This window comes from Henckelia pumila, chromosome 4 (genome assembly GCF_033568475.1).
Source record: "Henckelia pumila isolate YLH828 chromosome 4, ASM3356847v2, whole genome shotgun sequence".
NCBI classification, from domain to species: domain Eukaryota; kingdom Viridiplantae; phylum Streptophyta; class Magnoliopsida; order Lamiales; family Gesneriaceae; genus Henckelia; species Henckelia pumila.
This window is the reverse complement of record NC_133123.1, coordinates 136,760,352-136,773,157: the sequence shown is the minus strand read 5'-3', so window position 1 is coordinate 136,773,157 and position 12,806 is coordinate 136,760,352. Positions and strand designations below refer to the sequence as shown.

At 30.4% G+C, this 12,806-nt stretch overlaps 1 protein-coding gene and 1 long non-coding RNA gene across 2 annotated transcripts; one reads left to right on the top strand and one right to left on the bottom strand.

The window, feature by feature from the left end:
* Window positions 1-1,205: 1,205 nt before the first annotated feature.
* Window positions 1,206-3,503, bottom strand: LOC140865699 (uncharacterized). Its single transcript, XR_012144697.1, has 2 exons — window positions 3,284-3,503; window positions 1,206-1,720 (listed from the first exon to the last, which is right to left on the bottom strand). It is a non-coding gene; the product is annotated as an uncharacterized lncRNA (long non-coding RNA).
* Window positions 3,504-5,446: 1,943 nt separating this feature from the next.
* LOC140863182 (putative 12-oxophytodienoate reductase 11) lies at window positions 5,447-7,733 on the top strand. The gene is made up of 5 exons (XM_073266401.1): window positions 5,447-5,651; window positions 6,061-6,201; window positions 6,357-6,487; window positions 6,731-6,907; window positions 7,009-7,733. The coding sequence occupies exons 1-5, from the start codon at window positions 5,542-5,544 to the stop codon at window positions 7,614-7,616; spliced, it is 1,167 nt and encodes a 388-aa protein (XP_073122502.1). The 5' UTR covers window positions 5,447-5,541; the 3' UTR covers window positions 7,617-7,733.
* The last annotated feature ends 5,073 nt before the right edge of the window (window positions 7,734-12,806 follow it).

Genomic DNA, 12,806 nt, shown 5'->3' with positions numbered 1-12,806 from the left:
GATATCGAGCAAGTCTTGCAAAATTTTATGCTTCAAATGTGAAGAATTGTAACAAAGTTATCGAGTAAAGTTGTTGAAATACATGCAATAATTGATATTTGCAAATAAGTAAAGATAATAATCAAAATGACCTTTAATTTTGCTTATATTGTGTTTTGTTCTTGTGTATATCCTAATCTTGGATTTTTTGTTGTGTAAATTAACTTGTGTTCTGAAAATTTTGTCATTTTTTAGATGAAGTGTCAGAAATTCCCAATACCACCACACTGACGACATTTTGAGATGAACAAACAAAAGAGAAAAAAAACACAAAAACCAAAATATAACCTACTTTATAGGAAGATAATCTAAATTAATTTGAGTACTAATTACAAGACCAAAATACAAAACAAAAGTGTTGAAGATGTTGAAATGTGATGTGTCAATGTTTGATTGTGTTATTATGTTTTTTTATGAAATAATTTTATTTGCATTTTTTTTGGGGAGAGAATTGATTTCGAAAATTAAAACCATTGAAAAGGAAAAGTGTTGAAGATGTTGAAATGTGGTCCAAAGGTGAACACCCACCCCCTCCCTCTTTATGGTTTTTAGCCTCAATTCAATTCTCCTCATGTGACTTTTGAATTCGTCAAACGGAATCTTTCGCTATTTACTTGGCATATGTTTTCTTTTCCTTTTGTTTTAGCTAAGATTCCCTGTATTTGAGCATAAGACAATACGAAATAAAATAAGGTGAAGCCTATTATGAAAAAACTTCCCCAATATTCCGTATTTACAAGATTCGAATCAAAGATTATACTTTAAAAAAATCTAAAGATTAATCGCTAGGGTGGCAATTAATAGTAAAGTGCTGAAATCCTCGATTTACCCTCCGCATGAGCCAATGGGCCTCTGACTCATGTGGAATGGGGTTCCTTCAGGGTCAACCTTTTTTTTTTTTTTTTTAAAGTAAAGTGCTGAAATTGTCCTAAGAATTAAATTCCTTGAAATGACAAATTTGTGTCGAAAAAAATCTCACAATTTTTGTTTTTTCGGAAAGAAGCACGCAAAGTTGAGACGTGGATAAATTGAATTCAAAAGGCCATATTTTGAAAGCCGTGCACCCATCTCTAACGCAAAGCAACGTTTGGGCTCATTATACAAACTAGGCCCAAAAAAACACCAAGAAATGGCCCAAAAAAAAAATCTGTACTGCAGGAGAGAAATAACAAAAAGCCTAGAGTATTACTACCAAATTATTGATACATCTTTGAACTATTCATGACAAGTTCAAATACATATATGTGTTTATGAACAGGATCAAATCAACAAATCACTAAATAAAATCGCAAAATGAAGACCTACTCAGCTTCTTCTCACCAAATTTCAAATATCAACCACAAAACAAGGCTACGGTGTGATGATGCACGTAACATGTCACCACTCTTTTCCGGTTTCAACAATATATATAAAACTCAATCAATACCCAAATCTCAATCCCGAATACCAAGTTCGACCTCAAGATCATCGTCTTGCTCAAAAAGCTTGAGAAGGCGGGCATGTTGTTCTTCTCTCTTCTTCTTTTGCCACAGCTTGTACAAGAAAACAGAAAATGCGACAACAGCAATGAGTCCGAGGCATAAGATCAAGATTATTAATCCGGTGGAGCTTCTGGACGACTTGTTTTTCTCGATTGTATTTTCATTTGTAGAACTTGATGATGACGAGACGTCAGCTAATCCTGCATATAAAGAGGTCCCAAACCTTTTACAAGTGAGAGAGGAAGTAACCAATTCTTCAATTGGGCTTACATATTGGTGTATACTTTCCACAATTCCCAAAAAATTATATACTCATATCTGGCATTAAATAAATCACTCTTGGAAATGTGCATCAAAAGCCCCCATGTCAGCTTGCTACTCAAGATGAATAGTCAGGAAATAAGTTTTACAGCAAAGATATTGATGCCAACTATCCCGAATTCAGTTATGTTGCGCTTGGATTGAAGGATTTGAAATCAATGGATTTCGATTATAATTTTAGTGTTAACAATGTAACATAGAAAAATCTCAAATTCATAGCTTAATTATTTACACATTACTTAGATGGAGTAAAAAGGATTTTAAATCACCACTTTATTGGATGAACTTGAAATCCATCACAACTATCATGAATTACTATATAAACATAAAAAAAGTGGATTTGATGTTTGTGGTGCTACTTCTCTAAACAACAAAAATGCATTTGAAATCCATGGATTTGAAATACTTCAATCCAAGCGGAGCCTTAAGAAAATGATGCAACTTTAGTGTGTTGGTGTGTGTGTATGTGTGTATTCTAGTATACTTCTCGAATCTTATCCAAGAGTACTGAAAACCAGGGACATTGCAAATCTGTGAAAATAATATTTATATCATTTTGTATCTTTGTTTATAGATGACGAACATGCAACATCCAACACAGAGAGGGGTCTGATCTGATCCAAAGAAACCAATTTGAACTCAGAACCATTTAAAATCTAATCAGCATTAAAAACATCTATAGGCTAGTAATAGCCGCTAATAACCCTTCAATTGCTAAATGTAATCGCTACTACAAGCTGCTTCAGGTCATCCAGGAGTTAGGATTCAACTCATTGAGGTTTAGCATGAACAATAAATGACCAGATCTTCAATAATCTTGAACAGAATAGCATATTGACTCGCTTTAGTCGCTTAGAATTTGGGAAATCTAAAGCTATGTGGAATTCAACTCAAGTTCGTCGAGAACGACAACTGGGACGAGCTTAGCTCGATAATCTTGCTTCATTACGACATCAATTGGACTAATAAAGGAAATCTTATAATCAGTTGAATTGGCTCCAACAACCAAACAAAAGCTTAAAGTTTACAACTACTTTTCAGCTACCAATTACTTTATGCAAAAAAATTAACAAGGAGGATAGAAAGTTAATACCAATCTTACTCCAGTTTTTACATAGTAATGATCTACCAAAAAAAAAAACATCAAACTTCAAAAATATCTGGCTAAACAAGATCAAGAAAGATTGAAGATTTAGCCTTTCAACGGGTTCTAAAATACTCCCTGTAATCAACTGTTCCAACACAACAAATTCACGGTGGCTACGGATAGTTCATAAAAACAAGAACCCACACAAGGACTTTCGGATCTAGTCTCGAAATCACCATTGTGGAGTTCTTTCCATGCAATCTTGGTTCCGGTATAACAAAGTTTCCGTCTTTTTCATCAAAACAACTGGTATAAAAGATTACACAACCAAAACTTCTGAGTTCGTGATTTTAACCTGGAATTGGCAGAAGCGAAAACGAAGCGAAAAGGAACGACAGATATTGCGGAGAGATGACACTCGAGTTTCTACTAATCATCGTGCTCATTATTGCGTAAATTCTCCTTTCCGTGCTTTCTTGTTTCTTCTGCTACTCTGAAGCTTCGTTCGTTGGTGGGTTAATTCGCTGTCGGCTGCGGTTTAAAAAAAGGAATTCGTGAATTGTGATGTCCGCCAAGGCAGGCACCACTCATCCATCCACCATGCCGAAGACTTTTCTAAATTCTTATTTCCACCCGAAAAACTCGGGCCCTACCACACCCGACCCAACCAAGAATGAGTACGAATCGGGTCGAACTAGCTAATCGGGTACCTTTCCGGAGGAATTTTAACTTTCTTATTAGGATACTAAACCGATCTCAATTAACCTCATAGTTTAACCATTTTTTTAGTTTGAAATTGAGTTAAGTTATACTTAGTAGAGTTATTTTAAGATTTAAATATCAACTAATGATAATGAAATATATTGATTAAGTGGTGTGGACTGGACTTAAATTCAATAATATACGATACAAATTCCGCAACATGTATGTGGACACATGATGCATGGGACAGCTCCAAAGAGCATTTCATAAGATCTATTTTACTATTTATAAATATTGTTTATAACTTCTAAAAATAAATATTTATAAAACTTTTCTTTACAAATAAGTGCAACTTAGTTAGACCACGGGGAAATCATGATGATCATCTCAAGTCCAAGACAGCATATCCAAAGCCCAATCCATTAAGTCCTACATCAAGCCCGCCACCTTGATATAACCGCGAGCCCATATAGATTGGAGATTGTATCTTTGTTTGGCGATTCTTCCTGGGAGAAATTATTCCATTTTGCATTATCATCCAGAGCTGTAAGATTATTATTATTATTATTATTATTATTATTATTATTATTATTATTATTATTATTATTATATAGAAAATATTTTATTTAATCTTAAACCATATTTACAATATTACATAAAAAAACGTAAAACAAAATCGATCTAGTAAAGTTTTTTGGGCTACGATTGGCCAGACGTGGACAAATGATATTGTCATTATTTTGAGATGTGATGTAAGAACCATGTTAAATATATGAAACCAATAAGTGTCAAATCATTGCTCGTGGTATGATATAACGTAAACCTGCTTATCATTATTGACGTACATGAAATTCACATTTCACTTCCTTAAAAAAAAAAAAAAAGGAATTACATAAAAATAAAATAATTGATTGGCCATCATTAATCCTAGTACTAAATTCTAAATTCTAGGACTAACGTTGCTACTAACTACAGTTGTCTACCTTTCTTAAAAAAAAAAAAAAAAAAAAAAAAACTAGAGTTGTCTACCACTTAAATTATCCAACTGCTTACCAATCAAAATATCTGGCGGCTGGAATTTGGTCGTATCTTTTATTTTTTATGTAGAGAAATGTATAAATTTATCGTTTTTTTCCTGGATCACACATTCAAACGCATTATTATATCATAACCAATCACTTGCATTTCTCAATCATATATCGCTGCTAATTAAAATCTAAACTAAAGAATAGGCCAAATATTTATGAGAATATTGAGAAAGGAATATTAATTACATTAATAATAATAAAAATAAATCAGGCAAAAAAAACTTATGAGTACCCACCATTTAAACGATGGATCCATGGGTTCAAGAATCAAGACGCAGGAATCGATTTTTGAAGAAACCCGTCCATTCATGGATTTGCACAGAGTCCTGCGGGTGATGTGGCGGCTCATGATTGGTTAAAATTAATGAGCCTCACGTGGGACCCACTAATTTTGACGGGTTACACATCACCCGCAGGGTAGTGCCTTGCGGGTAGCATGTACTAAACCTGATTTCAGATAGCTATTTTGATCATAATTATTACCTTAAATTATGGATCTGTTTATGTCTGGCATTTGGTCGTAGTTTTAATGCAGAGAAATATATACATTTATTATTTTTCCTGGATTACACGGGATAGGCAGGCCAACCCTGAACCGGCTCTTCTAAGGATGGTCCAAACCCTGAACCGGTTAATCGTACGTCTTGAAGTCATCAATGACGTCAGCGGGGGCGGCAAAATTCATCGCTGACAATTGACAACTGATGACACTACTAAAGTCTTGAATGGATTTTGGAGCTACTTTGTATCCTCTTTCACTCTCTTTCTCTCTCTTTTTTTTGCTATATATTGAGACCCTCTTTGCTATTGTGGATCAAGTGAGATGGGTGAAGTGCGGCCAAATACAGGAAGTGAGCCGGGGGAGGAAGAAGGGATGCAGCGGATCCCACTTCTTACTCCTTACAAAATGGGGAATTTTCGCCTTTCTCACAGGTATTCATCACTTGTCAATCGATTAACACAGTCTTTTCTTCTGGTAGAAATCGATTATTCAAGAAATCCCACCCGAGTGTTCGTGTTCGTTCATGGAGTTGACAAATACGTGTGCAATGTTTTTTTCTATGTGGCGTGTAACGCGTCAAGATTTGATCTTTAGCAGATCATTTTCAGTTATATGCACGATTCTTAGTTTTATGGTGATTTTGATGGAATATATATATATATATATATATATTTTGGGTGAGAATATGGGAATATGTATGTTTGGGCAGTGATTTCAAAGAGCTATTCGTCAGAAATTTTGAGCAGTTTATCTCGCGCAGAGTTTTTGTTTATTTATATGTGCATGTTCTTTCAAAACTTCTGCGGGAGGCTAATTTTGTAAACTATATATATTTTGCAGAATTGTTTTGGCACCATTGACTAGGCAGAGATCTTTTAATAATGTTCCTCAACCTCATGCTATCCTGTACTATTTTCAAAGAGCTACCAAAGGGGGTTTTCTCTTGGCTGAAGCCACTGGAGTTTCTGACACAGCTCAAGGGTAAGTTCATTGGGTTACATTGGCGCATTTTATAAACATAATTTTATTAAAAATTTAAAATTTTCTGCCCCATGATATGCCTGCCTCCCATCCCAGTAGCTACATGTCAAGTCTGTATCTCTGGTTACTAAGAAACAAGTCTTGTTCGATGTAAGGTATCCAAATACACCAGGAATATGGACAAAGGAACAAACTGATACATGGAAGCCCATTGTAGAAGCAGTTCATGCTAAAGGTGCTGTCTTCTTTTGCCAGATTTGGCACGCGGGAAGGGTTTCGAACACCGGTAATTCCCTGCATCAATCCGGTATTTGATCCCCTTTCTTGTCTGGGATAAAAAAAGTGAGAGAAAACAAATTTGGAATAATCTGGATGTTGGTATGCTTCAAGGTTTGATTGCAACATCGTTTGGGCCTTGTGTTGCTGAATATTTTATGCTTGTGGCAAACTCTGTTCTCCGTTAGCAATTAGCATCGAAGTAAAGGATTGGATACATGCTACATTATTTTGATCTTAGTGTCATTTACAGAGTTTCAGCCAAATGGGCAGTCTCCTATATCTAGCACATATAGGGAATTAGCTCCACAACCACGAGCTGATGGTGTAGATATGGATCGATTTTCCCCTCCACGACAACTGAGGACAGATGAAATTCCTAAAATTGTTAATGATTTCAGGATTGCTGCAAGAAATGCTATAGAAGCTGGTATGATTCTTTTGTGTGACACATAGTATAGTAAAATCAAAAATGCAATTGGATTTGCTTGCGAATCGATTAGATGTTCAATTTTCTCTTCCGTATATCAGGTTTTGATGGGGTTGAGATCCACGGTGCACATGGTTATCTCATAGAACAATTTTTCAAAGATCAAGCCAATGACAGAACTGATGAATATGGTGGTTCTCTGGAAAACCGTTGTCGATTCGGTCTCGAAATAGTGGAAGCTGCAAGTGATGAAATAGGAGCTGACCGAGTTGGAATTAGGCTTTCTCCCTTTGCAAATTATATGGAATGTGGAGACTCAAACCCTGAAGTCCTTGGCCTTTATTTGGCCGAGGCCTTGAACAAATATGGGATTCTGTACTGTCACATGCTTGAACCAAGGATGATATCTGCTGGGGTAAAATCTGAATGTCCAGAGAGTCTTTCCCCAATGAGAAAATCGTTTAAAGGCACTTTCATTGTTGCTGGTGGGTATGATAGGGAAGACGGAAACAAAGCTGTGGCCGAAAATCGTACTGATCTTGTTGCATATGGCCGCCATTTCTTGGCTAATCCAGATTTACCCAAGAGATTTGAGCTTGATGCTCCTTTGAACAAATATAAAAGGGAGACGTTTTATGCACCCGAACCTGTTTTAGGCTATACCGACTACCCTTTTCTTGAAGAAACTGATCGAAACCACGTAGAATGAAAAATCGTCTTTATGTTGATTGTTATATGATGGATTGCTTCGTAGTCTGAACATCATTTCCGTGATATCACCTCATTCTCGCCGAATCATGCTATAAAGTTACTAATATTGACATTAGAGTACATTTTCATCAATATTTTCACATCATTCAACATATTCGTGGGATAATGTGCCCTTGAAAATGTATATTATAAATATGACCGAAATTCATATTTATAGTTTACGAGATCTTATAGTAGTCTCGATCTAGATCATTATTGATCTACATGAAATTTATAATTATTGATCTACATGAAATTTATATTTGACTTTGCATAAAAATAAAATAATTTATTGGCCATAAATCATTATTAATTCTAGTACTAACCTTGCTACTAAGTAAAGTTGTTCAACACTTAATATAATATTTACAATTTTTAAAAATAAGTGATTATTGATTTTTTTTTTTTAACAAATTTGTGAATAAAAAATCTATAATCATTTATTTTCAAAATTTATAAATACAACCGTAAATTGTTTACCAATCAAGAATGTCAGACAAAAAGTTATAAATACAACCTTAAATTATTGAGCTGTTTACCAATCAAGAATATCTGTCTGACATTTGATCGTAGTTTTTTTTAATGAAGAGAAATATATAAATTTATCATTTTTCCTGGATTACATTCAAACGTACTACAAGTCTACATCATAACCAATCACTTGAATTTCCCAATAAAATTGTTGATAAATTAAAATTCAAACTAAATAATAGACCAAGCATTTATGAGAACATCGAGAGACGAATAGTAATTAAAAATCTATTTTTTATATAAAAGAGCTCATGTTTAGAATTGTGATATGTCATTAATACCCTTCAATGTTTAAATTTATCAATAAGTGTTTGGTAAATATATGAAAATATAAGGGCAAAACGTTGAATATAAAAAACATTGAATATCAAAATTTTGTCAAACTTGGTCAACTTTTGCGGCTATTAAATGTAATTTTTATTATAATAATATTAAAATTAATAATAATATTAATAAATTAATGCCCTTCATTGTTTAGATTTCTCGATAAGCGTTTGGTAAATATATGAAAATATAAGTGCAAAACATTGAATATAAAAAACATTGAATATCAAAATTTTGTCAAATTCGGTCAACTTTTGTGGCTATTAAATGTAATTTTAATTATAATAATATTAAAATTAATAATAATAATAATAATAATTTTAATAATAATAATAATAATAATAATAATATAAAGGAGACAATGTTTAGAATTATTATACGTCCTTCAATGATTAGATTTAAAAATTAATAATAATAATAATCTATTATTCTATTATTTTTATCATTATCGTTAATATCCTTCAATTGTTAGGTTTTTCAATATATTTTTGGTAAAGAGCCAATGTTTAGAATTGTGATATGTCATTAATATCTTTTAATGATTATATTTTTTAATATATGTTTTGGTAAATATATGAAAAAATAAGGGCAAAACATTGAATATCAAAATTTTGTCAAACTTTGTCAATTTTGCGGCTATTAAATATAATTTTAATTATAATAATATTGATATTAATAATAAATAATAATAATAATAATAATAATAATAATAATAATAATAATAATAATAATAATAATAATAATAATAAATTGGGCAATCAAAATATCAACCAATATAAAAATAAGATTCAAAAAATAAAAACTAATAATAATAATAATAATAATAATAATAATAATAATAATAATAATAGAATTATTATTATTATTATTGTTATTATTATTATTATTATTCAATTAAAAGAGCCAATAAATGGTTTAAAAAATTTTACTATGAATTTCCGATTGAACACTTTATTGGTTCTTGGTGTGTGCTTTTGGAATGGATAATGTGTGAAAAAATTGGAGCAAAAATAAAGGTAAATTTGGATTATTGATTTTTAAGATTGGTCAATGTTTTTTTAATTTTGTGTGTTTCATATATTAAATTTAATTAAATTAATTAATTTGCACAATTTACGTAACAGACAATTTCGTTGTTTGTGTTTCATTTATAGTTTGCATCATTTAGGAATGAGTGACTTTTTAGTTGGTTAATTATATGTGATACTTTATTATAAATAAATAATTAAAAAAAATTTATAATTTAAATAATGTTAAAATTTAAATATTTTACGTAACGTTGATCTATTTATGTTCCCAATATGATTTCAACGTCTAAAATATTATCATTTATGTGTCGTGTAGTCAATGAGAACATGTTTAGTTATTGGTAGTCAAATTAATGAATCAAAATTAATACATTCCAAGTTAAAGAGAAATTAATTAATTTCGACTTTAAGCATTATTTTCATTATTTTATCATAATATTTTTACATAAATTATTTCACATTATAATTATTTATTAATAGTTTATGTTCTATTCTTATAAATTAATTTGATTATTAGTTTGCATTTAGATTGACTTATTTGAAATTCATGAATTTTGAATTCATCTTCATTATTCAATTACTTCAACAATATAAAACCAAATCAATATTATATTTATTTACATTCTATTTATACTTACCATGATGGATTTCATATGGTTCTAATATTTTAAGAAATTGAAATTCATTGTGACTAGATCAATTATAGTATAATTAAATAAATATGGAGATGAATTAAAATTTTTGTATGTAAGTTATCTAAACAATAAAAATATATTTAAATATATGATTTCAAATCCTTCTATCCAAATTTCAAACTCAGCCTTATATTTTTTACAATACTCTAACCATATCTCTTATTACATGCACAAGTCTATGTGAATGTGATTCACCGTGTCACGTGTTCTTCCAGATCATTTGTTCCTAAAACGAAAGTTATAGAAATATGTTTGAAGTTTAGAGTGTGTGTGTGTGTGTATGTATTTCCAGATCATTTGTTCTTGTGTTTTACAATTCGTTTTAGTTTAGTTTTCATGATTATAATTTTATAAGTTTTCTTTTGACCATCGTCAACTATTTAAAAGTTTTTAAATAATATGTCATCATGTCTCTAATAAATTGAAAGTTGACCAAATTTATCAGCACGGTTTCAGGGTTTTGAAGATAGCAGCTGACATTCTTGCAATCTTTTGATAATGTCATTGATCCAATGGATAGATTTTGAATCATAACATTGTTAAAAACCAACTTACTAATAATAATAAATAATTCACCACATATAACCATCATAATCAAATCCAAATATTTTTTGATAGTAGAAGCATATATATTGTCAAAAATCAAATACATTGGCATATGATTCCAAATAACAGAAGAACACGAAAACAAACACAATTGAACGCGAACAAAAATACAAGAGGCAAAAATGACCAAAAAAAGAAGATTTTATGAGTTAACCAAGAAAAACAAGAGCACTAAAGCCAATTAATTGAGGTAATTAGGGATGATGAGAACATATCAACTTTCACCCGAAAAAAAAAAGAAATTATTAGGATTTAGGAGTTAGGACAACAAAAGAGACTCACATATGAAGTTATCCGAAATTAAAAAAAAAATGGACATAAAATGGTTAAATTAATATTAGATAATAAATTGTGGATTGGGCCCTTGAACATAACAAAAAAAACAAAGAAGAACGGGTAAAATTTGATAGATGAAATCCCCATTGTCACAAGAAATGATCAATTTAATTAATATTTTTTTTGGATTTGACATCTAAACAACGTCGGTTTGTTCTGCTTTAGCTTATAATTTTCAATGGCGTCAAAGAAAAAGATCATAGTTGTTCTGCTTTAGCTTATAATTTTCAATGACGTCAAAGAAAAAGAACAATATAGTCGAGATAATTTTTCCCTTTATTTCTTCTCTTTGAGAAAAGAAATGCAAACAAAATTAATAATTTAGTTTTAATACATTATTGTAGATTCAATTAATGACAATAAATTATTTTTTAAATCAAATATATAATGGTGAGTTTCGACGAATTTTGGACTGACCCACATCGCTAGCTCATTTTGGTACCTCTAATTTTGAGCACACATTACGGACAAAGGGTGTGCTGTCAAAATTTGAAAACATGAGGATATACGTGCACAAGACTTGAAAACACTGGAAATTAATAGAATATTATTATTTTTTAGCAATTTTTGAATTTCATAGAAGTGTTATATGCAATTAATTAATTAATTTTAGTCTCGAAGATCTGTTTGTGATTTTGATTTTCAAATATCGAACATCATAACCTTGCTCGTACATGCTTTCAGAGTACAAATTTATTTATTAACTCTCTATGTTCACACCAGATACAAGTTATATTTCAAAACTTTTTTTTTTTAGAGTATATAAGAAGAAGAGTAGGAATAAGAAAAGTTAAGATGTCTTAACAATCAGTTAATATAAAACCAATAATTATATATATTATTCGAATGATGATTTTTCAATGTGCGGAAGGTAATATGACATGAATTAATATTGATTATTGAGAAGTCACTAATTGTTTTCTCCAACGTGAATAAATATTTATAAATATAAAATTTCATAAATCTATAAACTATATAACGTGATTATATTTATATCTATAATTTTTTTTCATAAATCTATAAAATATATCCGTGATTATATTCATATCTACAAAAAATTTCACCTGTAATTTGTTTTATCTTTAATTGTACCCAATATTTATAAGTATAGTTTGTCAAACACAATATTTAACGAAGCAAAAAAAATACATTATGGTATGGTTTATTATTTGTGTATATCGAATTTAATCACTCTTCTTGAAATAATGTGAATTAGATAGAGATGTTAATGAAAATTGGAAATTCATACAACGTTTGACAACATATAAAGAACATGTCACTATTTAAAATCAATTGTATGTAAATTATAGAATAAAAAAGAATACTGATATAAATACATTAATTATTTGAAGTCAATTACAGTAATAAAAAATTCAATATATTGATGTCAAAATAAGAAAAACTCAGAGATCATTGATAACCAACACATCATAGGCATCAAAATTTAATAATAAAAAAATTGGTATGTCAACAACATCATCGAGAGAAAGAGACAAATAAACAATAAAAAGATCAAGAATTATAAGTCATGAATATTTTTTTAAAAAATAATTAATTTATGGATATTGTTAGCAATATTTGTGTAACTATTATTCCATTTCCAAAAAAATTGACATAACATCATTTTTT

Coding starts and splice junctions, on each gene's coding strand:
- LOC140863182 (XM_073266401.1), top strand. CDS start 5,542: ATGGGTGAAGTGCGGCCAAATACAGGAAGTGAGCCGGGGGAGGAAGAA. Junction 5,652..6,060: donor AATTTTCGCCTTTCTCACAG/GTATTCATCACT, acceptor TATATTTTGCAG/AATTGTTTTGGCACCATTGA. Junction 6,488..6,730: donor GGGAAGGGTTTCGAACACCG/GTAATTCCCTGC, acceptor TGTCATTTACAG/AGTTTCAGCCAAATGGGCAG.